Here is a 26,212-nt window from a genome sequence, read left to right as displayed (position 1 = left end):
CTGTATAATCTGTAATATGCCAAAATCCTCCCACAGCTTTGTGTTAATTTTTTTTTAATTTTTTTTTTTTATAAATTTTCTGTCAAAACTGTTAAAAGAGTTAGTTCTACTGGAAATATACTGTGTTATACACTGTAAGAATCCATTATCACTCCTATAGCCTGCAGTAAGTTCAGACTAAACCCTTTCCAATCCACTGTCTGACGTCCTCCTACATGCTGATTGAAGCTTGTAGAGCTCCAGTGTCAGAAGACGTCCAACAGGGTATTCTTACCATTTATTAACAGCCACTTCGCTGTCGGAGCCTCTCTGACACACTGTCTTTAGCCAGCAGATGGCACTGTTGTATAACAGCAAAAAGAGAAAGCCTTCTAGGAAACCCGAAATCCAAAATTGGATTGGAAAAGGTTAATAGGCAGTATGCTTTGTTATGTACATTCAAATAAAACAGAAAGAAACATTTTATTTAAATTAAAAACTTTTTATTTCATATAGTTCATTAGTCAGTCTATTAAAATACTTACTAAATTCATAAAAACAAAGATTTACATGATTTATCAATTACAATAAAAACCCAATGTGACAGTTTTGTTAACATAATCGTGCTTGGACCAGGCTATGAAATGCACCAAAATTTTTTACATTTATGAGCTTTATGTTGCGTCAGGCAATGAGTCCCCTTACCTACAGGGTCCTTCTGTCAATAGATATACACATATAATGTCAACTCAGGTGCCACTGCAATATACTTTAAAGTAATATAAAGATACTGCAGAATATATGCCTGAGGGATCATTCACATGGGCGTATATATACTCCATATAAGGCGTGTAATGTGGAATACTGAATTCCCATTGATTAGCATTGGGGTATTCACACATGTGTTTTCCATGCACGTATGTGAAAAAGTTGTCTTTTTTTGGTCCGTACTATGGACTGAAACAATTAAAGTCAATGGGACAGAATTTACACATGAAATAAATGGACCGGCTTGTGTTTTTTTTATATGCACATAAAAAACAGTTATTACACGCAAAAGAAAAAAAAACGCAAGCAGGGCAAGATGCGTAGAGCATATGCAGTGTTTCGGATACCGAAAACTGTGTATTCACTGATCGAAAACTGCATGTGCCCGTGTGAATGAGCCCTCAATTTATCAAGTAAAACCTGGATCTGATATTTGAGGAAAAAATTTGAGTAATTTGTGAAAACTTATTAAATGTTTTCTTGTAAGTATTTTACATGTGAGAATGTGAGCAATGATGGCAGATATATGCCTTGAGATGTAGATGACTTTGCTTTAAGGTTGACACCAATTTCAAAGCTCATGGAGCTGATAATGCTTTACTTGCCAGTACACCGAATTACAATTGACTCTGACACGTCTGATTCTAATTCATAATTCTACTTTGAGCACAATCTTTAAATCATTATTTTTTTTTTAAACCTCTCTTTTGGAAAAAGACAGTAGTTAATTTCTCGTAACCACAGAAGGATCTGATGGTCTTTTCTGAACTTTCTTTAGCATTACCAATCATTAATAAAAAAATACGGCAGCCAAAAGTACCACTACCCCTAAGATGACATGTAGGAGAGAAAAGCGTGAGCTAGGTTCTACATGTCGTGTCCTCATTGGTTTCATAACTCTGTCCCATTGAGTTAAAATGGTTCTTCTAGCGTTAACCCATTTCCCGGGTCCAGATATGCGATACTGATAGGGTGTACAAGGCCCAAAATACACCGCCCAGGCAAGCTTGGGATCAGTTAAAAAAAGATTCAAGAAATTTGGTTTCACACCCAACAGTTCTGCCAGTTCATCCATATATTCCAGGTAGTCCACTTGTATGGTGTGTCGCTGACTGCAAACATAGCTGAGGATGAGAGAATAGATATAGAAATTATGTAGATATTAAAGGGTCATCCTGATCTGGGAATGTTATGGCAATATCTATGGAATTTGCCAAAAAAGTCACATAGGTGCTGACTATGACTGGTATTCTCTCTTTGCCTGCCCAGGGTCTGCCTTAGGCCTCATGTCCACGGGGAAAATCGGGCCCGCTACGGATTCTACATGTAGAATCTGCAGCGGGTCCCTCCTGCCCCGCGGACGTGAGCGCTGAAAATACGAATAAATAAGAATTTACCTATCCGTAGCGGGCGGCGAAGCTCTGCTCTTCCTCACGGCCGGATCTTCTTTTTCGGCCGGCGGATGAATTCCTGACGCCGGCGGCACGTCGCCGGCACGTCGTTGACGTGCCACGCGCATGCGCCGGGCACATCCGCCGAGCCGAAGCAAGGGAGATGTGGCCGTGAGGAAGAGAAGAGCTTCCCGGCCCGCTGCGGGTGAGTAAATGCTTTAAATTCCTATTTTAGGTCTCCCGCGGATCCGGACGGCTTCCATAGGCTTCAATAGAAGCCCGCGGGAGCCGTCCCCGCGGGAGACCCGCATGAAAATGGAGCATGGTCCAGATTTTTTCATGCTCCATTTTTTTAAAAATCACTTTTATTGACGATCCGCGGGTATTTATCTACCCGCGGGTGGTCAATGCATCCCTATGGGGTGCGGATCCGCGGGCGGGAGAAGAGTTAAAATCCGCTGCGGATTTTAATTCTTATTTTCCCCGTGGACATGAGCCCTAAGGGTACTTTTACATAGGCTGACTATTGATTAAATGAGCGATTTTGACTGACACTTATCCCTTGTAAGAGCAGGACCTGACAGGGTACTGAGCAAGAAATCACTCATTATTCACTAGTTACTTTGTTTCAGCACACTAAAGCAAAGCAACTACTGAACAACTTCTTGTGCAGTATAAACAGGAAGACGTTCATCTTTAACCCCTTAATGACATGGTCTATTTTGGCGTTGAAGACCAAACAATTTTTGGTATTTTTTCATCTCCATTTTTCAAAAGCCATAACTTTTTTATTTTTCTGTTTACACAGCCGTATAAGGGCTTGTTTTTTGTGTGGCGAACTGTAGTTTTTAATGGTACCATTTTTGGTTATATAGACTACATTGTAAAACAATTTATTTTTTTTTTAGCGTTAATTATGCAGCATAAATGATACAATACATTTCTTTCTGCGGGTCGATACGGTTACAACGATACCAAAATTCTTGGTTTTTTTAGATTTTTCCACTTTTCCACAATAAAAACCCTTTTTTGGAAATAATTTTTTCTAAACTCACGGCATTCAAAGTGCTATAACTTTTTTATTTTTCCATGGATGGAGCTCTCTGAGGGCTTATTTTTTGCAAGATGAGCTGTAGTTGTTATTGGTACCATTTTGGGGTATACACTTTTTTATCACTTTTATTGCATTTTTTGGGGGGCAAGATGCTAAAAACTAGCATTTTGCCTAAGTTTTTTAACTTTTATTAACGCTTTTTGCTGTGCAGGATAATAAGCGCGTTCAATGTATTGTACGCCTCATTACGGACACGTTGATACCAAATATGTGGCTTTTTAAAAAAAATTTTATGCTAATATGAGAAAAAGCATAAAAAAAAGGGTTTAACTTTTTTAACATTTTTATTTTTTTTTACTTTTTCCCATTTATTTATTTATTTTTACACACAATCTGTGTCCCTCTGAGGGACTTTCACCATAGCACTGCAGATCGCTACGATAAGGCATGGCAGGACTTCTCTCCTGCCATGCCTTATCGCTTACTATAGCAATCACAGGCTATGGCAATACAGGACGCCGGTAACTGGCTGATGTTATCGCAAGAGCCGTCTGAAGTCAGAGGGAGCGCGCACCCTCTGTGAACCCTTTCCCTGCAGCGATCTACTTAGATCGCGGCAGGGAAGGAGTTAACAGCGGGGGGCGCATCTCCGATGCCCCCCGCTGTCGCAGTGGGACTCCAGGCTCCAGGATAGCGCGAGATCATAGCAGATCTTGCGCTATCCCCATGACGTAAGGGTACGTCATTTTTCGGGAAGTACCCCTCTCCCATGACGTACCCTTACGTCATGGGGCGGGAAGGGGTTAAGCGACTGCCTGTTCTCTGTGAATGGAGGCGGGTGGGTGTTGATCTCCGCTATGCTCCACCTCCATTCACTGTAAAAGCACATGAGCAGGTCAATAGGGCAGCTGTCGGAAGCTTAATCGCCCAACAGTCGTCCTGTGTAAAAGCAACTTTAGGAATAACAGTGTATCAGTTTTATTCAGATAGCTCATTTAAAGGGGTCTTTCCATAGGAGACATCTATGGCAGATACATATGCCATAAATGTCTCTATATCTAGTGTAGTTTATGGGACTTGAGAAACACTTATTTGTTTTAATAGTAACTTCCAGAAACTACACTACAGATAGCTATGTGTATGTGCGGCCATCTTGTTTATTCTTCTCTATAGTGCGTCAGGAGGAGGGGACCCACATTTTCTCAATAGGTAGGAGTTCCAAAAATGGAGCCCCCACCTGTTATTCATGTGTGTCGCATACTGCCACTATGGCATAAATATCTCAGGTGAAAAATACTATTTTCAAGTTCTGCGCTTGGGAGTTGTGCAATTTAATAATGTGACCAGAAACCAGAAAATATTGTGCACCCCTGGTCTTCGAAGGCACAAATTTATGAACCCCTTTCCTGCAAATTGAAGTACATGCACACCATAAGTGTTCAACAGGGAGGGAGGGCTAGGAAGTGCCCAGCTGTTTCAGTGTCCACTAATAGATGGGAGTTCCAAAAAGTTGAACCGACATACTGATGATATGCCATAAACATCTTAGATGAGAATACCCCTTTACATTTTTTGTGACCCTTAGGAGTGGCCAATTGAGCCAGAAAAGGCTGTTGTAGAGCACTTTTTCCCACTCAGGGATTCCATTGCAGAAAGTTCCACTTCAAATGTAGAGAATGCACAGTAGATATTTAAAGAATAAGCTAAAATTACCGTTGTTCCATCTCTTCTTTCTTTTTTCTGATATCTTCTTTCATGCCACTAATGGAGGGTAGTAATTTTTTTCCTAAAAAGCACAAAACAATAATTGTATATGGCAGTAAAATTTTCATTAACATGATGGATTTTGACAAGATGTACAGCGGATGAGATATTTCTGTGCCCTGAATATAGATACTTTTTTTTTCATTTACAAAGTGTTTGTTAAAAGTTTGCTAGAAGACCGCGCAGATAGAGTTTGGTGCTTTTAATGACACTCAGGCTAGTTCCATACAGGCAATTGTGATTTTGCCGCGAAAAAAATCGCGGCAAAATAAAGTTTTTCCCCACGATGTTTGAGCATCAGCGCTGCTTTTCCTCGCAAAATCATCACTGCCACTCACCATTTTCTCATGCGTTTTTAATCGCACAATTTTGCCACTATTTTTTTAGTGAAGGTCAACAGGCTTTTCTAATGTTAAAATCGCATTCCATCACAGCGCTAGTTTGTTCCGTTGCAATAAAAAGGAGGTTCCATAGGGAAACATGGGAGATAATTTAAAAATTGCACATTGCGATTTTTTTTGTTCTCTCAACATCGCATCAGTGAAAACATTGCTAAAGGGAAGGAAACCATTGAAAATTATTGGTTTCATAAATCTGTTTTTTACTGACTCTCGCATCACGCGAAAAGCCTGCGATTTTGGTGCTCATGTGAAATCACTCTTAGGGCTTATTCCGACATGCATATATCGGCTAGGTTTTCACGCCCACCGGATATATGCTGTCCCTCTCTGCAGAGGGAGGAGGCGGACCGGGCAGGGAGCAGTGCACTGAGCTCCCACTCCCTCGCTAAACTAAGTCCCATCCTGCACCCTCCCATTGCAAATAGTGGCAAGGGGCAGAGAGGGGGCGGGAGCTCAGTGCACGGCTCTCAGCTTGACCCGCCTTCTACCCCTGCAGAGAGAGACAGTGTATATCGGATGGGCATGAAAACCCGGCCAGTATACGCACGTCGGAATAGGTGGCTTATAGTAACTATAGTGCGCTGAATTCAAATATAAATAGCCATTTTTCTGCCACATATGTATTCTATTTATGGGGAATAAAGTAATCAAATTGCCGTTGTACTTTATTTTTTGGAAATATGCCTAGAAAATTAATCCAGTAGGCTCGCCATTAACCTTGTTTAACCCCTTAAGGACCAGGCTGTTTTGTATCTATAGGACCAGACACTTTTTAAAGATTTTACCCATGTGGTGGTTTTACTGCCCTATTTTTTTCCCTTTACCTACCAAAATTATTTTTGCTGCATTTTTTTTCCTGTGACAAATAGGGCTAAAATAAAGTATGGGAACGGGTTGATCATTTTGTTTCGGACATTTTGATATATGCTATGTATGGTTTTGGATTACAGGGAGCAAATAGCGACAGTTTTGGTTGGCATCGGTTTTGGGTTATTTTCTTTCTTATGTATATATTGTTGTTTTATTCTGTAATTTTTGTTTTCTTTGGTATGTATTTATGTTTTTCATTACCTATGTCCCCCATGATGCCATATAAGACCTCCTTTTATTTGACATTTTTTCCACTGTAGCTGGGGCATCCCCTGTAGTGACAAAAGTCACTGGCAGAGCTAATTAGGGTCTGCTGTGACCCTGCAGCTCTGCTATAGCAGGGAATCCCGGCGGTCATATGATCCCCGGGCGCATATTAGCCTTTTACACCCAATCTCCACACCATTTTCGCAACCTGATTGGTTGTTTGGATTTACTTATTCGTGATGATTGGTTATTTGAGTTGGCTGATTCACGGTGATTGGTTATTTGGTTTGGCTGATTCACGGTGATTGGTTGTTTTTGGTTGGCTTGAGTAGAGGTGGTGTTGAAAAGGGATATATGCTCCCCGGGCTCCTGTAGTGAAAGAAATACTTCCACTTTCACTTTTTAGTACATATCGCTCATTACGGCATGTCCAAACTATTGTTATCTTTAAATAAAGGAAATTGTTCGTAACTTGAAACTGAGACGTGCTGCTAGTATTCAATTATACCAATGGAATCAGCAGGTTTTAATTTTACAGAAATGTATCAATTACTTTGTTGTGCAAAATTTTGCAAAAATTTGTTGCAGTGCTATCAGCTGATTAAATGTTCAGTCCTGATCATTGCCTTGTGTAAACACCCCAGAAAACGCTTATATGTATGAAGATTGTATCTTATCAGGACAACATATGTTTGTATGATATACTGACAGCAGTCTAAATGGCCTTACTATACCTCGCATGCCTGCCATTTGTTTTGTTTACTCGATATGGTGGCACATGTCTGCCATGTACATGGAACCAAAGCTCAAGATTTTAACATTAACTATTGTAAGACTAGAGCTCAGAATCACCTTTGCTGGGGTCCAGAGGCGTAACTTGAAGCTTTCGGGCTCCAATGCAAAACCTGTACCAGGGCCCCCAACTATAATACTTTATTCATAGTACTGGGTTCCCTATATTGAGAAGGGAGGCCTTATGGGCCCCCTGAGGCTCCTGGGTCCAGGTGCAAATGCATCCCCTGCATCCTCTATAGTTACGCCCCAGCTGTGGTCAAAGGACTAGAGATGAGCGAACATACTCGTCCGAGCTTGATGCTCGTTCGAGTATTAGGGTGCTCGAGATGCTCGTTACTCGAGACGAGCACCACACGGTACTCATCTCGATTAAACGAGCACTGACCATTGAATTCAATGGAGCCGGCAATACAGCCGGCTCCATTGAAAGCAATTGGCTGCCGGCGAGCGCGGGATGAATTATCGGGAAGGGCTTAAAAATATAAGCCCTTAGCTGAAAATCATCCTAAAATGTGTAAAAATAAAAAATTAAAAATTATGTCAGCATAAAGATCGTTCTTCTCTGCCACAGCTGTAACAGCTGTGGCAGAGAAGAACGATGTTAGCCGATTGAATTCAATGGAGCCGGCAATACAGCCGCACAAAAACACGCTTGTATTTACAACACTGCATTTCCTATGGTGTGTGCACATGTCCGTACTTTGCAGGTGCGTGCCTGCAAAGATAAGGCATGCGTGCACCATAGGGAATGCACGCATTGTTTTCAATGGAGCCGCGGCTGCTGCCGGTGGCTCCATTGAAAACAATGGCCTGCTGGCTCCCTGCATTCCTTTTCAGGGAAGGACTTTACATATAAGCCCTTCCCTGAAAAAGAAAGATTTTAGTGTAAAAAAGAATAAAAATGCAGGCATTCTCTTCAATGGAGCCGCTGCTGCTGCCGGCGACTCCATTGAAGACAATGGTCTGCTGGCACACCTGAATTCATTTTCAGGGAAGGGCTTTACATATAAGCCATTCCCTGGAAATGAATTAAAAGTGATTTAAAAAACAAACAAAAAATAGATACTCACCTCCCTTCAGCTGCCGGGGCACAGCCACGTCTTCTCCTGCTGTCCCCTGCACTGTGGTGCTAAACTGCTGATCTATCACCAGCCGGGGATTTAAAATCCCCGCCTGCTGAAAGAGCTGAATGTGATTGGCTGAGGTGCTCAGCCAATCACAGGCAGCTCTCCCCGAATGAATGACAGGTGAGAGCTGCTATGATTGGCGGAGGACCTCAGCCAATTACATTCAGCTCTTTCAGCAGGCGGAGATTTTAAATCCTCGGCTGGTGATAGATCAGCAGTTCAGCAGCACAGTGCAGGGGACAGCAGGAGAAGACGCGGCTGTGCCCCAGCAGCTGAAGGGAGGTGAGTACCTATTTTTAAAATTTTTTTTTACTATTTTAAAAGGCTTTTCAGGGAAGGGCTTATGAAGCCCTTCCCTGCAAAGCCACTAACAGCTGCCGGGGCTCAGCGGGGACTTCTGCAGCGCTGCTGAGCTATCAGCAGCTGGGGATTTTAAATCCCCGGCTGCTGATAGCTCAGAACTACAGAGCCTGGACAGCGCTAGAAGTCGCGGCTGAGCCCCGGCAACTGAAGGGAGGTGAGAATTGTTTTTTTTAATTTTTTGCACTAATTTAAATGGCTTTTCAGGGAAGGGCTATGAAGCCCTTCCCTGAAAAGCCATTGACAAGATGCTGGCAGCAGGATTCTCTACCACAGCTGTCATGTGTGACAGCTGCGGTTGAGAACTGAAGAATTCCTTTTGCTGCATCTGCCACAGATGTGGCAGATGTAGCAGCAGGGAATTCTTTTAACTAGCGGGGGTGAAGGATACATCTGCCGCATGCGGCAGATGTGTTCTTCATGCCCGCGGGGGTCACAGCAGCGGCGGAGAGGTACGTTTTTTTAAAATTTTTTTTTGTTTTGCACTAAAATGTTTCTTTTTCAGGGAAGGGCTTATATTTTTAAGCCCTTCCCGAAAATTCATCCGGCGCTCGCCGGCAGCCCATTGCTTTCAATGGAGCCGGCTGTATTGCTAGCTCCATTGAATTCAATGGGCTAACATCGTTCTTCTCTGCCACAGCTGTTACAGCTGTTGCAGAGGAGAACGATCTTTATGCTGACAGTGCGGGGGGGGGTATCACTCTTGCCACTATTGTGGCTTAATAGTGAGACCTCGGAGCCCGAAATGCAGCCCTGCATGTTGCTCCTCGCCTGCCCTATCCATTTCTGTGTTTTTTACATGACTTTGGTGATTTGCTAAGATTTTCACAAATGAAAACCTTTGCGGAGCACCAGTTATATACAAAAATGCTCGAGGCGTCCATTGACTTCAATGGGGTTCGTTACTCGAAACGAACTCTCGAGCATCACTGAAAGTTCGACTCGAGTAACGAGCACTCGAGCATTTTGGTGCTCGCTCATCTCTACAAAGAACATGAATCTCCTACATTCAACACAACACCAAGCAGCAGGTTTCAGCTAACACAGTCAGATTTATAATTGAGGTTGCAAGCAAAACAAAACAAAACAAAAACTGCTAGTGTTCTAGCTGCGTCTTAAACATCGACCCATTGATTGATTAATTGATCAGACAGGAGGGGATATTCTCGCTGCAATCTACTCTAAAAAGCCTACAGTCTTTTTCTTGCACCCCGCTTTAAGCACTTTGCCACATCTCAGTAGGCTGATTTTGGTGTCATTGGATTCCTTAGATCCTCAGCACTGCTGTAAAAACGTAAAATTTGAGGTGGGTACATTCAGTGACTTGTTGGGCCATGTCAAAGCTCCCATGTTAAGTATAGCGTCGAACTCTGTTAGGTAGATTTAAGAGTTGCTAACTAACATTTATAATCTCACGCTGACTCTCTCCCTTTCTATTGCAAGACTATAAAGGTCCCTGCTGGCTGAAGCGCTGCTATGAGAGAAGCACAGCTGACAGAGAAGCACTGCTATTAAAAAAGCGAGAAAGAAGCAGAACGAATCTTTATTGTGCATGCACAGGAATAATTAATCAAATTAGACGGTCGATTGATGTCAATGTTTGCAGAGGAATGGATCCTATTACTTTCCCCTCCCCTTTTCCCTTCGAAACCCCCCCCCCCCCCCCCAAGTTGTAAAATTTACAATGACTGTTGTGGAAATATGCAAAAATATGTAAACCTCATGCGATTTTGCAAGAACGAATTGGAATATATGATGGCAGAAATGATCTTCACTACATGTATGTACAATTTATCCCTTGCTAATTTTCAATAAAAACAATTGAACAATAAAAAGGCGAGAAATACCCAGACACATACGCACCCGCACCCAGTGTATGGGGTGCCCAGGAAGCCCCTGTCTAACCTCTGGGCCAGACCAGAGCACAGCAGGGAGCAGACAGGGCTGTATATACTGTACTGCCGTCACATACTGGCCTTTACTGTAACGGCTCCTCCACCGAGAGATAAAGATATTAACGTTTAGGAGCTTGTTCGCCTAGCTGAGTATTGGTGTTCAGGGAGTGCACACCTGCTTGTTTTTTTCCATACTATCTGATGTCCACTCCTGTGGGTTACTGGAGGATTATCCAGGATATGCGGCACACCTGAGATCTGAGTGTTTGAAGTCCTATTGAGTTGTTGTGCCTCATGCAATCTTTACAGGGGTGGCTATTTCGGATCAGTTTCATGATAATAAGATAGTAATTCAAGATGACCATATTCATCTTGAATTATTATCCTAGGAAACGCTCAGTTTTTTTTCACATTCGGATAATATATTCAAGATCACAAACAAGTCTGAGCTCAATCGTGTTAATTAACTACATTCTCTGTCAACAGAAAGTCATACAGGTTATTGGTAGTAACTGAACTCATAAAAGTTTCCCTACCAGTGAAGATTCTTGTGGCAAGTCGGCATTGTAGTTCTGAAATAGGCATGATGGCCCCAAGTGGTTGTATCAAGCCAATGACGGCCAATGTTTGCTTCTCGAGCTCTGGTAGAAAGGTGAATTTATATAAAGGGATCTTGTTATCCTTTACTTTAAGCTCCTCACAAAAAGGAAAGCTGAAGGAATAACCCGTGGCAAATATGACAGCATCAATATTTTTTTCCACGGTCTCATCATCAAAAATAGCATCTGTCTCAGTAAATTTCGCCACATTAGTCTTCACGAGTACAGTGCCAGCAATAATGCGGTTTGGAAGGTCATCATTCACCATTGGATGTTGGCTGAATACCCTGATGGAAATAAAAATGTTAATGCATTAATGTGTAATATAAAAAAATAAAACATGCAATGAAAAAAAAACAACACATCTACTAGGCAGTTTCCCTCTGTTTTTGGTGTAAACTATGTGAAATTTGCAACTTCTAAAGGGCACATATTACTAGTTACAATTATAAAGAGTTAAGACTTAAAATGACGTAAATTTTGGTGCAAATCCACACCTGCTAGAATTTGTTAAATTTGTCGTAAATTACTATTATATAACATTTTGGTACAAGGAGAATTGTGTAAAGGACATCTTGTAACAAATTATAGAGAACACATCAAATATAAGGCATGCGGGCCGAATCCAGCCTGCCACCTCATTTTATATGGCACACAGGCCATGCAGCAACCTAACAGGCATTCCACTCAACCAGCCTGCAGCTGCAGTCCACTGGCAGCAGTGCTGAGTCTGTTACCACTAACCTCTTGCCTCGGCGTCTGCATGCTCCATCCTGTATACAGTGCAGATGCTGAGTGGAGAGGTCAGCTGGCACAGCCTCAGCAGCAGTTGCCATCGCTGAAACAGAGCTGCAGCCTGGGCAAGTGGATTGCCTGTAGGGATGCTATCTGGGGCGCAGAGGCAAATAGGGTGTTGTTATTACTACTGGGACTACTTTGGGGGGCACCATTCCTACTGCAGTTACTGTGAGGGGACTATTACTACGGTGGACATTATATGGGGGGGTCACTATTACTAGCAGGGACAGAATGCTACTATAAGGGACCCTATTACTATTGGGGCTACTATGGGTGTTACTATTACTACTGAGACTATTATTGAGGTTACTACTAGTGAGGCAACAATGGAGATTCAATTATAGGTGTCAATAGGGAACACAATGGTGGTCACGATTTCTACTGCAGCCACTATGTGAGAGCCTATTACTACTGGGGTTATTATGGGTCACCATTACTACTAGGGACATTATGGGGGGTTAATATTACTATAACGACCACAGAGGATGTGTGTGTGGGGGTGGGGCTTACAATTACTACTAAGGCCATTATAGAGGTCACCATTACAATTAGGGACACAATGTGGGACCTCATTATTACTGGGGCTATTATAGGAGTCACTATTGCTACTAGGGCCACTACGGGAGACGCCATTACTACTAGGTCCACTACGGGGGAAGCTATTACTACTGAGCCACAATTGAGGTAGACTTACTATTGGGGTCACTATGAGTGTCACTACTACTACTAGGGCCACTATGGGGGTCTTACAATTGCAATCAACCCTTTGAAGGCATCCATAAGGCTAATGTGGCCCTTGGCATAAATGAGTTGGACATGCGTATTATAGAGCAAGCACAGATTTTTGTTTGGTTCTTTCTTAGGTACTTGAAAGATTTACAGCAGGGTCCAGAAGAAGTGACAATCCTATCCTAAAAAATGAACTATTTTAGAAATAGCATCAGTCTTGTCCATGGAATGTGAATGGGATAGCTGCTTGGGCTGCTTTCACATTTGCATTCTGGGGTCCAGTTCCTATGCTAAAGGCCCATTTACACTGGACGATTATCGCTAAAAATTCACTAATCGGCGATCGTTTTAGCGATAATCGGTGTGTGTGAATGGACGGGGGCACCCGCATTTTGGGTACTTTTTGCTGATCGTTAAAATCAAGCTAACCTAAAAATCATAGCTCACTTTTATCAATCGATCTCCAGGTGGGTGTGTTGACAGCATTGTTTCCCGGTGGAGAACAAGGGATCTGATTGCAGATAATAGCCTCTGGCAATTAGCCTGAGCTCAGTGAAGGCTTAATTTGCATACATAATTGGTATTTAAGTAGCTGAGTAGCTACTTAAATACTAATTATTTTTTATGCAAAATAATCGCTCAAAGCTGTCCCTCAAACTGTTGTTTGAGTGATCTTTGAGCGATTATCTGTCATGTAAATGGGCCTTTATATGGGGGCAGGAAAGGGGAATCCTCTGGCTGAACGTATCTGTTTTATGACAGGATATGACAAAGTGAGGAGAGAACCTGAGTTCTGTGATACAGTTGCTAAAAAGTAAGTGATCTCTATGAAATTATCTAGATTTCTGCATGGATTACTAATAAAACATTGTCTGAACTTTATCTAAGCCACACTTATAGACAAACACAATCTAACATAAACTAATAACACACAAGTAGTTGTGCCATTTAGGTCTTCTATTGAGAACATTGAGTCAATACCCACAGTGGAGGGAGAAAAAAGTAAGTGAACCCCTGTGTTAATGAGTTTTCTAAGAGTTAATTGGCAAATGTGTTTCAGTTAAGGAGAGGAAATTGGAAGCGTGGGTTTCACAGGTGCCTTGCTCATTAGGCCTGTTTCACATGGACGACAGAATTGCGCAATTTTCTTGCAATGCAACTAATCGCATGTATGTGAAGCCCATGCTTTCCTATGAGTTCCTTCACATTAGCAATGTTTTTTAGCCTGCGACATTGCGAGATAAAAAATTGTGGGTTGCTAGATGTGCCCGCGCCTTGCGATGTTTTGTAGCCCATGTTTACCTATGGAGCCTCCTTGTTTATCACATCTCTTATCACGAACTTGCAATTTTCGTGCAATGCAATTTTTAAACATTAGAAAGCTCTATTAACTATCTTGCTATAAAATTGCGCGATTTTATTGCGCAAGAAAATCACGGGTAGCACCAATGCGATGCTATATCTTTCCCTAAAAAAAGATTCACTGATGCTACAAAATTGCATGTACATAGCGATATCGCTATCGCCCGTGTGAAACAGGCCTTAAATAAAGCCACAAAAAGCCTAGTTACTAACAAATCTGTTCTTAAGAAAGATCAGTTAGTAAGACCCATGTCTCAATGCAAACAACATGCTATATGACAGCTCTATGTTTTTGAATGGCCAAGTCATACTTCTCACTTTGGGGGAATGCCCACGGACGGAATTGCTGCGCGATTCCCGCTGCAGAAAAACGTGTGTGAATTCCACAACTATTAGGTTCTATTGAATCTAATAGCTTTCTGCCAGTAAATGCTCACCTGCGGAATTCTACCAAGGATTTTCGCAGTGGGAGGTCTCCATTAATATAGTATTAGACCGCACGGAATTCCGAGATCACCAGCAGGCATTTTGTTGTTTATATCAGTGTACTCCTGCGTAAATCCGTGGGCGTATCCCGCAAAGCTCGTAGGCATGAGACCTTAATAAGGGCTGTGCATACAAGACATCTTAGGAATATTGATAAACACGTTTGCAGGGAGAAATGGTCCAAGATTCCTCCTCAATCCTATGCAAATCTTATACATAGCTGCAGAAATGCTTAGTGAAAGTGATTGCTACTAAAGGGTGATCTACAGGTTATTACATTCAAGGGTCATTTTCTCTCTGCACTGTGGACATTTACTCAATGTGCTATAAAAGGCCTTTTTCACACGGGCTACAAAATCATTGCGACAAATCGCATGTATGTGATGCTCATGGTTTCCTAGGAGTTCTTTCAGGCTACAAAACCTCTCATGTGAAAGAACCCATTGGAAACCATGGGCTTCACATAAATGCGATTTGTAGTAATGTCGCATCGCTACAAAGTCTCTCAATTCTGCAGCCCTTTTGAAAGCGGCCTTTGGTCACATTCCACATGGGCGACATGATATGGACGCAAGAAAAATTGCAGCAATATTACATTAGTGGTCCGTGCAATATCGCTGAGTTTCTCGCGGCTAAAACATGATTTTGTGTCAATGCAACGTAACACTATATGCTACAAAGCCACGTGACCTTGTAGCACCATGTGCGAGGATTTTCAGGAAGGGGGGCTTGAAACATAAGCCCTATCCTGAAAATAAGACTTGCTGCAGTAAAAAAACAAAGCAAAAAATACATCCTGTAAGAGGCGCTGTCATCTCTGGTGTGTCTTCCCCACTGAAGCTCCCCAGCACTCGTTTTCAATTTTCTGCCAGCCCTTCCTGGATTGGAGAATCAAAATCCTCACCTTCAGGAAAGGCTGGCTGTGATTGGTTCATGAACACCATGGCTAAGCCAATAAGAGCTGGCGCTTGATGAACCAATCAGAGCCATTCATTGAATGGCTATGATTGGTTCTTCGAGCGCCAGCTCTGATTCGTTACCGAGCGCGATGCTCAGCCAATCCGAGGCAGAGCTTTCTGGAGGCAGGAATTTTCAAGGTCTCGACCAGAAAGCTCTGTAGGAGAATTTCAAGCAAGTGCCAGAGAGCTTCAGGGGAGACACGCGGGGAGATGACAGCTCCGGAGGGGTGATGTATTCCTTTTTAAAAAATTTTTTGAAGCAGCTAGTGCTTAGTTTACGGCTTTTACTGTAGGAATTCCTACTGTAAAAGTTGCATCGGATTGCACGAAAAACCGCGTTTTTGTGCAATGCAACACATAGGAAGGCTCCATAGGTAAACATGGGCTACAAAAAAAAAAAAAAAAAAAGGCAAATCGCAATGCCACGATTTTGTAGTCTCACAGGGTCACAGGCTACAAAACATTGCTTGTGTGGAAGAACCCACAGAAGCATGGCCTCTATACACATGCGATTTGTAACTCTGTCGCATTGCCTAAAAGACATGAACGGCACACATTTGTATGTGTGTTATTAGTTTAGTTAGATTGTGGTTTCTAGAATTGTGGCTTAGATAACAACCGGACCACATTATTCTTAATCAGTTCAGAAATCCAAGTGATTCCAAAAGGGCTCACTTACTTTTCCTTGCAACTGTATTTACGCTTATATGATTTGATGCTGCTTGGTTATTTCTATCAGTCCCATTGAAATGAATGTAGTGCTGACTGCGCATATTCGGCCAACACTACATTTACAGTAATATCACTGCGGGGTAAGAAGTGACAGGCGGAGCGGAACAAGGGAGTCCAGTTCTCAAGATCAACAGAGGACCCAGCAGTGAGATCACCACTGATCAGCAAGTTATTCCATATAACTTACAATTGTGGTACAACCCCTTTAAATAGGACAGCCCAGTCTGATAACAGATCCACTTCAATTTCCAATGGTGCAATTATGCATGCAGCAGCAGCCAATTAGGAGCTTTCTCCCAGCTGGGATTTGAGTAGCAAGTGAGTTGAGAAAATATCAGTGGAAATCATAAAAAGTTGAATTAACTTTCACATAAAGAATCGTGCACTATAGCTTACTTGTGTTTTGGTTTTATGCCATAATTTGCATGGTCAAAGCGCTGATTTAATTTGGACTCAGCAACGTGATTCAAGAGGAAGTTGGGCATAGAATGTTTCACTGTATTAAGAAAACGGGTAAGATGTAACATGTCCACAGGATAACCATAGTCCGACACTCGATTTAAAATCCATGATCCTCTCCTGGTACTGAGAAACACCTGCAAGCAAAAATAAAGTTGATGTATATCTGAAGAGGTCTTCTGGTTTTATGTAGCTATGGAAAGCTATGCAACTATAGAGATGTATTAACAACAGTACATCATGAGATTGGAGCAACGGTTTATCCTCCAGTGCAGTGTGTAATAGATTCATCAAGAGCGTGTGATCCCCAATGACTACTTTGCTGTTGTCTTAAACAAATGTAGACTTGGGCCTGACAAGATGTTTTATCAGATTTCTACTTCGAAATGTGCAGTAAAATCTTACATGAATAAGTCAGCATGACTGTAACGAGCTGTACACTAGGGGCTCTTCCACACGGGGAAATTCGTGCAGCTCACTAACATGCCTAAAAAATCCTATGGAAACGTTCAGATGAACGAATTTTAGTCGTGCCAAAAACTCACAGCTAAAAAGAAAGAAAGATGAAATTCCCTGCTGCGTGAAAAGCTAGGACCTGACCTATCTTTGGTGCATGATGCGCAGGAGTTTCCATAGACTCCTATGGGAGCTGGACAAAAAGGGAGAGGGGCGGGATTGCGGTCACGACACTAAACCCAGAAGTGCGTTTTATATGTCCAGCTGTGCGCTCTTGTTAGTCCCTGTGGGAAAGACAGGACTCCCCGGGGCTTCCCTTCATCTCCGTGGGGCTGGAGGGATATCCCCCCAGTGGGGAGAGAAAGTGAGATGAAGGGAGTCTCCGGGGAACGCCCTTCATTGCTGGGGATTCCTTCATCTCTGTAAGGTTTGGGGGGATTTCCCAGCAGCAGAGAGATGAAGTCAATGGAAGCCGTTCGATCCGTGGGAAACCAGGAGTTTGAAAACAAAACAAAAAAAAAACTGTACTGCACATGTGCGCTGGCGCTTCCAAACACATCCGCAGTACTGAAAAAAGTAGACCCACACAGGTAAGGAGAGTCATCGGCCATGGGCAGATTCTGCTGTGGGTTCCCACATGTGGAATCCCATCCGCCCATGGATATGAGGCCTTTGTTCTGCAGAAAAAGGACATTACAGTTTTCCATACATAGAGCTCGTGTTACTTCAAACAGCTGTAGCTCCTGTTTTATTAGAGCTACCAATATGCTTTTGATGTGATTTTAAAGTCAAGATTCTTGGGCCATAGAAGGCTCACCACTGAAACCTGTGAGTGGCTGAGTGGTCATGTGCACAATGAATGGCATATGACCGCCTTCTGCTACTTCCAGGTTCAGTGCGGCGGCACCAGGGCTGTAGCACTAGACGAGGAGCCGTAGCGATAGGTGGATATTCTTTTTTTATTAAACCCTTTTAACTTGTTAGAATTCCTGGAAAACCGCTTGAATGAAATTATTATTAAAGGTGCCTCCAGAACTAGATCTTCAGTTTCATCTCCAGCTACTTTATAGTGTGAGTGACTGAACATGCAATAGGCACAACTGCTTATTGACATATTGTAGTATACATTTTAATAACCTTACTGAATATATCTAGATTATCCATGTAGCACTTTACTTTGACAAACCTGTGATGCTGTCCTGCTCAGTTCCACAGCAATGTCACCACCAGAGTTTCCGATCCCAATGACAATGACTCTCTTCCCCTCAAATTCCACTGGGCTTTTATAATCTCGACTGTGAAGGTAACGTCCTTTAAACTTTTCAATACCTGTAAATATGATATTTCAGTCACATTAATAGTCTTGTAGCTATCATATGAAACCCCTTTCCAGCGGCAGCCCTTTTTTGTTTATTCATTTTCATTTTTTTGGCCCACTTTCAGGACATCGTGACTTTATTTTCCTGATAACAGACACCTCAGGGCTTGGTTATCACGGGATGAGTAGAATTTGTCTGTGGTAAAAAGATTTTTAAAGGGAAATGACTTTAAAGGGAACCAAGCATCAACTACAAGCAGCATAAATTAAGTCATGGTGCTTATAGTTTAGATCAGTGTTTCTCAACTCCGGTCCTTAGGGACCCCCAACAGGTCATGTTTTCAGGATATCCTATACTAAGAACACCTGTGGCAATGTCTGAGGTACCGCCAATAATTACATCACCTGTGCAACACTGAGGAAATCCTGAAAACATGACCTGTTGGGGGTCCCTGAGGACTGGAGCTGAGAAACACTGGTTTAGATGACAAGAAGTCCGGAGAGTTGTATATAATACTCACCCTGTTCCAAGTTTCCCTTGCCAAAGTCAGTGCACACATAGAAGCTTGACGCTTTTCAGAAGGCTATGTGTGTGCACCTACCATTGAGATAAATGGGAGGTGTGCACACTAACTTTGTCAGTGGACACAGCAGGAAAGGGGGACGGTCTAAGTATGAGACACAGCTTTGCAGAATCTGCGTTACCTGAAACTATATGCACTGTAACTTAGTTTTGCTGCTTATAGTTCATGACGGGTTCCCTTTAACCCTTTCCAATCCACTGTGACGTCTAAAGACATTGTGATTTAGGGCTGTACAGCTCCGATGTTGGAAGACAACCATCGGGGTTCTCTCTGTATATTGACAGCCGCTCTGCTATCGGAGCCTATCCAATGGGTCACCTCATGCAGTACTGGCTTTAGCCAGCACATAGCGCCGCAGTATAACAGAAAAATAGTAAGCCCCCTAGGAAAACCAGAATACAAATTGGATTGAAAAGAGTTAATTTATGTGCACTACTTTAAAAAAATAAAACAGCCTTTCTCTCGCTTTCTACTGACTTCCATACTTTTTTTTTACTTTCTGTTGATGGACCTGTAGCTTCTATTGGTACCATTTTGGATTACATTTTGATTGTTTTTTGTTCAAATTTTTTTCTTGGAGAGGAAGGGGGTGACCAAAAATGTGCAATTCTGGTATTGCGGTTATTTATTTATTTATTTTTTCAAATTACGTTCATCGTGCAAGATAAAGAATGAGTTTGGGCTCCTACCCACTTTTTTAACGTGAATGTTATTGGGACTTTCTAATGTTAAAAAAAAACTCATCGCACAAAAATCGGAAAGCACAAACTTGCTATGCGTTTTTAACATTAGAAAGTCTCATTCACATTTGGGTTAAAAAAACACAAGTGGATAGGAGCCCATATTTTAATAAATTGGACTTACCAACTTTTTTTATTTTAAGATGTGAAGTCTGGGAAAAGGAGGATGTTAAACTTTAAATATATTTTTTTATTTACTAATTATTAAAAAAAACTAACTTATTTTTCCTTTTTTTTCTTGCTAGTCCCCTTGGGGAATTTGAACTGCCAATCATCAAAATGCATGAACAATATACTGCAATACTTCAGTATGACAGTATAAATTACCTTTAACAGCCTAGCCCTTATAGGCAAAAATCTATGACTGAAGGCCTCAGACTGCTATGGCAACCGAACAGCACAAAAAATCACAACCCTCTCCCACAGTTGGGCTATTGTACTACTGCCAGTGGCATCTAAATAGTTAAGCAGCCAGGATCAGGGTAATTTCTGATCCTGTCTGATACTGCCGGGTATCAGCTGTCAAAGACAGCCAAAACCAGCCATGTATGGACACCACGCATTCTCTATACATGTGTGCTTCATGGCAGCCACAGGCAATAGCTAGCAAAAGCAAAATAGGTGATCTTACACAGCAAGCTTTCATGACAGTTCAGGCTTTGTTCACATTAGTGGGTTCAATTTTCTTGCTTCAATATGGGAGCTAGAAAATGGAATCCAGCGCCAAACACCACCCGCTGACTGTAATGGGATCTGTCGGATTTCTATCCGGCTGTCCAGCATTCTCTGGGGGTAAACAATACTGCTTGCAGCACTATTTTGTCTGGAATTTAAACAAAATTCAGCGACAGAGGCTCAGAATCAAGGCCGAACCCCAATGTGAACAAAACCTTAGGTCTCTTTATTAAACATGGTACAAAAGGGAAGAAATACACACTATGTATATTATGATCAGATGAATAAACGTCTGGACCGACATTGGTTCATGATCATGAGCTCCTGTAAATGGGCCTCTAGTTAATTACTATTTCACAAATTCTTATCATCTCCAAGTTGAGGTCTGTTCAGAGGCCTAATGTCCCCACTATCTCTGGCGTAGATTCCTTGGATGTTGCAACATCACATAAATCCTGGGGTCAGATTTCGTTCCGTATTAAGTAGGTCAAAGATTATTAGCACAGCAGTCACACCAACCTGCTAGTCATGTGCTAAGTATGTCAAAGGAAAAATACCTTTATACCATTCACACAAGCTTGTGCTGGTGCATACATAGGTGTGCACAAAACCAGCGTACCCACATACGTCCATAAACACGCGTGAATGCAGGTTTATGCAGCACTGCTTTCAATGCGGCTGCGGCTGTTACCGGTATATATACATATACACATACATACACACTCACCTCACCGCACCGTGTGACGTGAGCGTAGGAGGGCAGCGTGCGTGACGTGCTCGTAGCAGGGCCGCGTGCGTGACGTGCTCGTAGCAGGGCCGCGTGCGTGACGTGCTCGTAGCAGGGCCGCGTGCGTGACGTGCTCGTAGCAGGGCCGCGTGCGTGACGTGCTCGTAGCAGGGCCGCGTGCGTGACGTGCGCGTAGCAGGGCCGCGTGCGTGACGTGCGCGTAGCAGGGCTATCTATTATCTGCCAAACACCTTCGAGGTGCAATGACAGTGACGTCATCACAGGTCCTAAAACAGCAGCCGTGCGCTTACAACTCCATTCCCCTTCACTATATTATATTAGTAAGTGGCACATTGCGCCACTAGAAACACAGATACTGTAATTTCCTAATAAATACTAGTCAAAGTACTAATGACCACTTGTCCTTGAGTGAGTTACATGTCCCACCCCTGATCGCATGACAGTGACATCATCAAATGTCCATCATTCGAGTCAGTGAGTTACGTGCTTGACCCCTAATCACATGATGGTGACATCATCACAGGTCCTATTTTATAGCAACTGAGGCCGCGGGGGTTTGTAGGGGATGCATAACTCACTCACTCGGGATGTAGCACAGCTGAATATGCAGCCAAGGAAGTTGAAAAAAAAAAAGCAATACTCACCTAGCCACAGCCATGTTGACTCCAACAATATTTCTCTTTTCCCTCTACTCTCTGTTTCCCCATACGAGTTCTTGCTTCAATGTGAATGTCTCAGCTGGGTGGTTCCCACTGCTCAGTGTCAATCAAGTCTGACATCACCCAATGACAGTGAGCAGTGGCGACCACCCACCTGACACATTAACACTTCCTAAGTACTCCCGATCCTATTGTCCTGCTTGACTACTGTCTGGAGCCCCATGAGTCAGCAGAGAGTGGGACCTGGAGCTGGCCCTTCAAGGGCTTCAATAATAGTCTGAATGCTCATCCCCATAAACTTTTGTTTACTTTCCTAGCATGATGATGTACACTATTGCCGCATGGTCACTGCAGTCAATCACTGGCTCAGTGGTGATGCTAGCATGTATGGCATAAGACCATTGAGGACAGTATTTGACTGCAGGGGGAACATGCCACAACGGCACAACGATAGTCCAGGAAAGGAAACAAAGAAACCAAACTGGGACTGGAGATGAGATCATCAAATAACTCAAAAACAGTACAAGTATAAGATATGTCCTTCAAACCACACACAGCATATAAAATGTATAATATAATATAGTCATGACAATAAATAATGGAAGTACCTGGAAATGTATGCAGAGGGAGATGCGCTTCTGTGTGATGACCGCTGCAAACAAGCACAGCATCAAAAATGGCCGACTCCTGTTTACCATCCTTTTCAGTGATAACCTCCCATTGTCCACTTGTAGCAAAGTCTGGTTGCTTCTTAACGCTACATACAGTGGTCTGAAATGAAAAGTGATTATTTCAAATAATGCACTTAGTTTTTCTTTTCCCTGGGACAAACGTTCAGTTTGCGGGCCCTTTGTCTAAACCTGTAAGGTAGAATAACTTACTGGTACCCCCTTGCACTCAGAGAGCATATTTCTTCAGTCCTGTCACCCTATATACAACCCTTAAGAAATTTCTGCTGGAATTTTGGGGAAATACATTTTTTCATGGTTCGTGCATCTTTACAAGAATATGTTGTATGTCATAGGCCGATTTCACTTCTGCATTGCAACCTCCTGCTTGGTTCTGTCCTGAGATGGAGCCACTTGGCCGCAGGGATTCCCCTTTCTTGCTCCCGAACGGAGTAGGAAAGCGGAAGTCCTGCCGCAGGTGTGAAGTCACCCATGCATTCATAATAGCCGTCTCTGCAGACTGTATAAGTACCTATCTCCAAAGAGATCTTACAATGTAATCTAGAAATATCTATCAGTAGTCTGCTACATTATGTAAATCCCAGCTACACTATAACCCTTGACCCAATCCGAGGGCCAGGCATTATGTCCAGCCAAGTGTGTAAAAGGATGTTGGCTTAGACACACGTGTAAAGCATGCTTACATCCCTTATCTGGCCTTATCTGACCATATTTGGCAGATAAGAGCTCCTCTGTGGATGAGTCAGTGTGTTCAGTGCACAGGAAGGTTTCTGCTGTACTTTGTCTATTAACACCCCACCCTACCCACATGTGAAGAAGCACTGAACGAGGCTTTTATACACTGTTATCGGCATATTTCACTGTATTTTTTCCGTCCGCAGGACACGTTCATTTACATGTGAAGTATGTAGAAGAAAAATTCTCCTATGCGCCGCTTTACCCTAAGGGTGCCCACTCACTGGCGTTTGCGTTGTTAGTGCGTGAAAAACGCAGCGATTTCGCATCTACGCGTTTGCGTTTTTCGCACGTTTTTCGCTGCGTTTTTTTTTAACGCAAAACGCGGAGAATGTCTCATCCTAAAACGTTGCATAGCGTTTCTATACCAACACACCCTACAGCACCTGTGAAGAATGCCCGCCCTTCCACAGTCTTCAGTAATGTTGTCTGCAAAAACGCCACGCGGCGCGTGCGAATTGCGTTGCGTTGCGTTTTTTCCGGGAGCATTGAAAACCATGGGAGAAGTTAGATTAAAAAAAGGAGCCAGAGTGTAAGGACAGCTGCGATGCGATTTTGCGGGGCGATTTTAAAAACGCCAGTGGACATGAGCACACTTTATCTCTATGCCTGTGCAGGAAAAATGCAAAACGCAAAACGCAGGTAAAAAAACGCCAGTGGGTGGGCGCCCTAACAGGGAATTTTTTAAATTCCTTCAAGTCCAAGCTTGTTTGTGCCTTAATGAACAGTCCAAATTTTGGAAATCTGGTGTGTGTCACCGTAACAGAGAATAACTCTGTGGGTGGTTTGACACGGGCAAGAAAAATCGTGCAATTTTCTGCCTGATGCAATAGTCAGTAAAAAAAGCAAATTATAAAACCAATGATTTACAATGGTTTCCTTCCCATCTGTGATGTTTTCACTGATGCGATGTTGAGAGAACAAAAAAAAAAAAATCGCGACTTGCTCTATCTTTTTGCAATTTTTTTTATTTTCCATGTTTCCCTATGGAGGCTTCTTTTTATTTCATCGCAACAAGCGCTCTTTGCGATGCAATTTTGACATTAGAAAGCCCTATTGATTTTTGCAATATAAGGGCGCCCACCCACTGGCGTTTGCGATTTTCGTGTGTGAAAAACGCAGCGTTTTTCGCGGCGTTTTTTGCGGCGTTTTTGCGCCTTTTCCATTAATTTCCATTGACATTCATGGGTGCATTAGGAGAAAAATAAGGACACATATGCAACTGACAGTTCCTATGTTAAAAATCGCAACGCACCGCAAAAAAAAACGCCAGTGGACAGGAGTACATTCAATTCTAATTGCTCTTGAGAAAAAACGCAAAACGCAAAGAAAAAAAAAAAATCGCCAGTGGGTGGGCGCCCTAAAATCGCACAATCTTTTCCTGGGCGGCAGCGATGTGATGCAAGATTATTCTAAAAAGAAAAAAGCAATGCTGATGCTCAAAAAAAAAAAAAATATATAGCAATTTTGCAGCGATTTTCTCAGCAAAATCGTGATCGCCCATGTGAAACTAGCCTAAAGGTTTTACACATCTAATTAATCCTGACACTGTTGGGAATTTTACCTCTTGCATTGCAGAAATTAAAAAGGATGTATGTGTGCTGTTAGCCGGGGTACCAGCACATGGACAAGGTGGGGTGCCAATGGACATGGAACAGTAGAAACCTTCTTGTACATTGAACACACTGACTCTTCAACAGAGGAGCTGTTTTTCATCACATATTGTACTTTATTTAGGTGGTGAAAGTAGACCAATATGACTTGTGTATATTTATTAAAAGTACCAAAGTTGAGGGAAATTTTTAAAAATCATATTTTTTTTTTAACTGCGATTGTTCTCAGTTAAAGAAACCAAGGAATCTTATAGATCTGATACCTTTTAATGGCTAACAAAAATACATGATCTTACAGCAACCTTTCAGATCTTCTATCGATCCTTCCTTAGGCTAAAATGAAACTGCTTTTGATGGGGCACATATATAATATACAAATGCAGAGAGGACACAAATGTTCAAATGCAGAAATTTGAGACTGTTTTGCACTCAAAACTTACAGCAACAGATAAGCGGAGACATAAATACTTATTCAGTCCACTGAGCTCAGGAATGTGACAGTCATATCTCTGAACTCAGTGGACTGATCAAGTGTCTGTATGTGCCCCATCCAAACAAGTTTCATTTTAGCCTGAGGAAGGATCGATAGAAGACCTGAAAGCTTGCTGTAACATCATGTTTTTTTTTACTAGCCATTAAAAGGTATTATATCTACAAGATTACTTGGTTTTTCTCAATGAGAACAATTAAACGTTGCTCTACTAGCTAACACGGCACCAACTAACCCTTTTTCAACTGCAGCATGTCAAATATGTACATATATATTGTCCTATTACCAGATATATATTTTCACGTATTTATTTTGATAGCACATTTGAAAATTTTCAGATTTCTGAGCAATTTAGGAGACTTACCTATTTAACATTAATCTTAAAAATTGTGGTGTATATGGTTTTTAATTTTCATTTATTTATATTTCATTTAAAATTTTAAATTTACAAACAAGGTATTCAGGATTAGATTAGTTGTAATAAATTAATGTAAGGGTGCATTCATATGTAGCAGAATTGGTGCAGAGATTTGACAGCAAAAAATCTGCACTAAAATCCTTGCCAAATTCCGTATTACACCATTTGTGTGGATTTTGATGCAGATTTTCAGCAGATGTCCCCCCTTCAGTTGAAATGGTGAAATCAGCTACAGAACCCCGTCAAAAACCATGTCAAAATCCGCAACAAAGGTTTAAAGTGGATTTGTGTGTGGATCTGAAACTTAAATATGCTGCAGATTTTGCGACAGGTCTGCCGTATAACCCACTGC

General features: G+C 42.1%; 1 protein-coding gene across 2 annotated transcripts in view; it reads right to left on the bottom strand.

Annotated features, from left to right (window-relative positions):
• Positions 1-507: 507 nt before the first annotated feature.
• LOC136621638 (flavin-containing monooxygenase 5-like) overlaps positions 508-26,212 on the bottom strand; it is a 39,664-nt gene continuing 13,959 nt past the window's right edge. For both annotated transcript variants that reach the window (XM_066597275.1, XM_066597273.1), the window contains exons 4-9: positions 22,524-22,686; positions 18,378-18,520; positions 16,673-16,872; positions 11,148-11,497; positions 4,906-4,978; positions 508-1,871 (exon numbers count right to left, since the gene is read on the bottom strand). In XM_066597275.1, the coding sequence (XP_066453372.1) occupies positions 1,538-1,871; positions 4,906-4,978; positions 11,148-11,497; positions 16,673-16,872; positions 18,378-18,520; positions 22,524-22,686 (1,263 nt within the window). In that variant the 3' untranslated portion in view covers positions 508-1,537. The remainder of the gene's footprint in view (positions 1,872-4,905; positions 4,979-11,147; positions 11,498-16,672; positions 16,873-18,377; positions 18,521-22,523; positions 22,687-26,212) is intronic.

Source organism: Eleutherodactylus coqui, chromosome 3 (assembly GCF_035609145.1).
Source record: "Eleutherodactylus coqui strain aEleCoq1 chromosome 3, aEleCoq1.hap1, whole genome shotgun sequence".
Taxonomy (NCBI): Eukaryota; Metazoa; Chordata; class Amphibia; order Anura; family Eleutherodactylidae; genus Eleutherodactylus; species Eleutherodactylus coqui.
The sequence above is the reverse complement of the archived record's forward strand: the minus strand, read 5'-3'. Positions and strand labels throughout refer to the sequence as shown.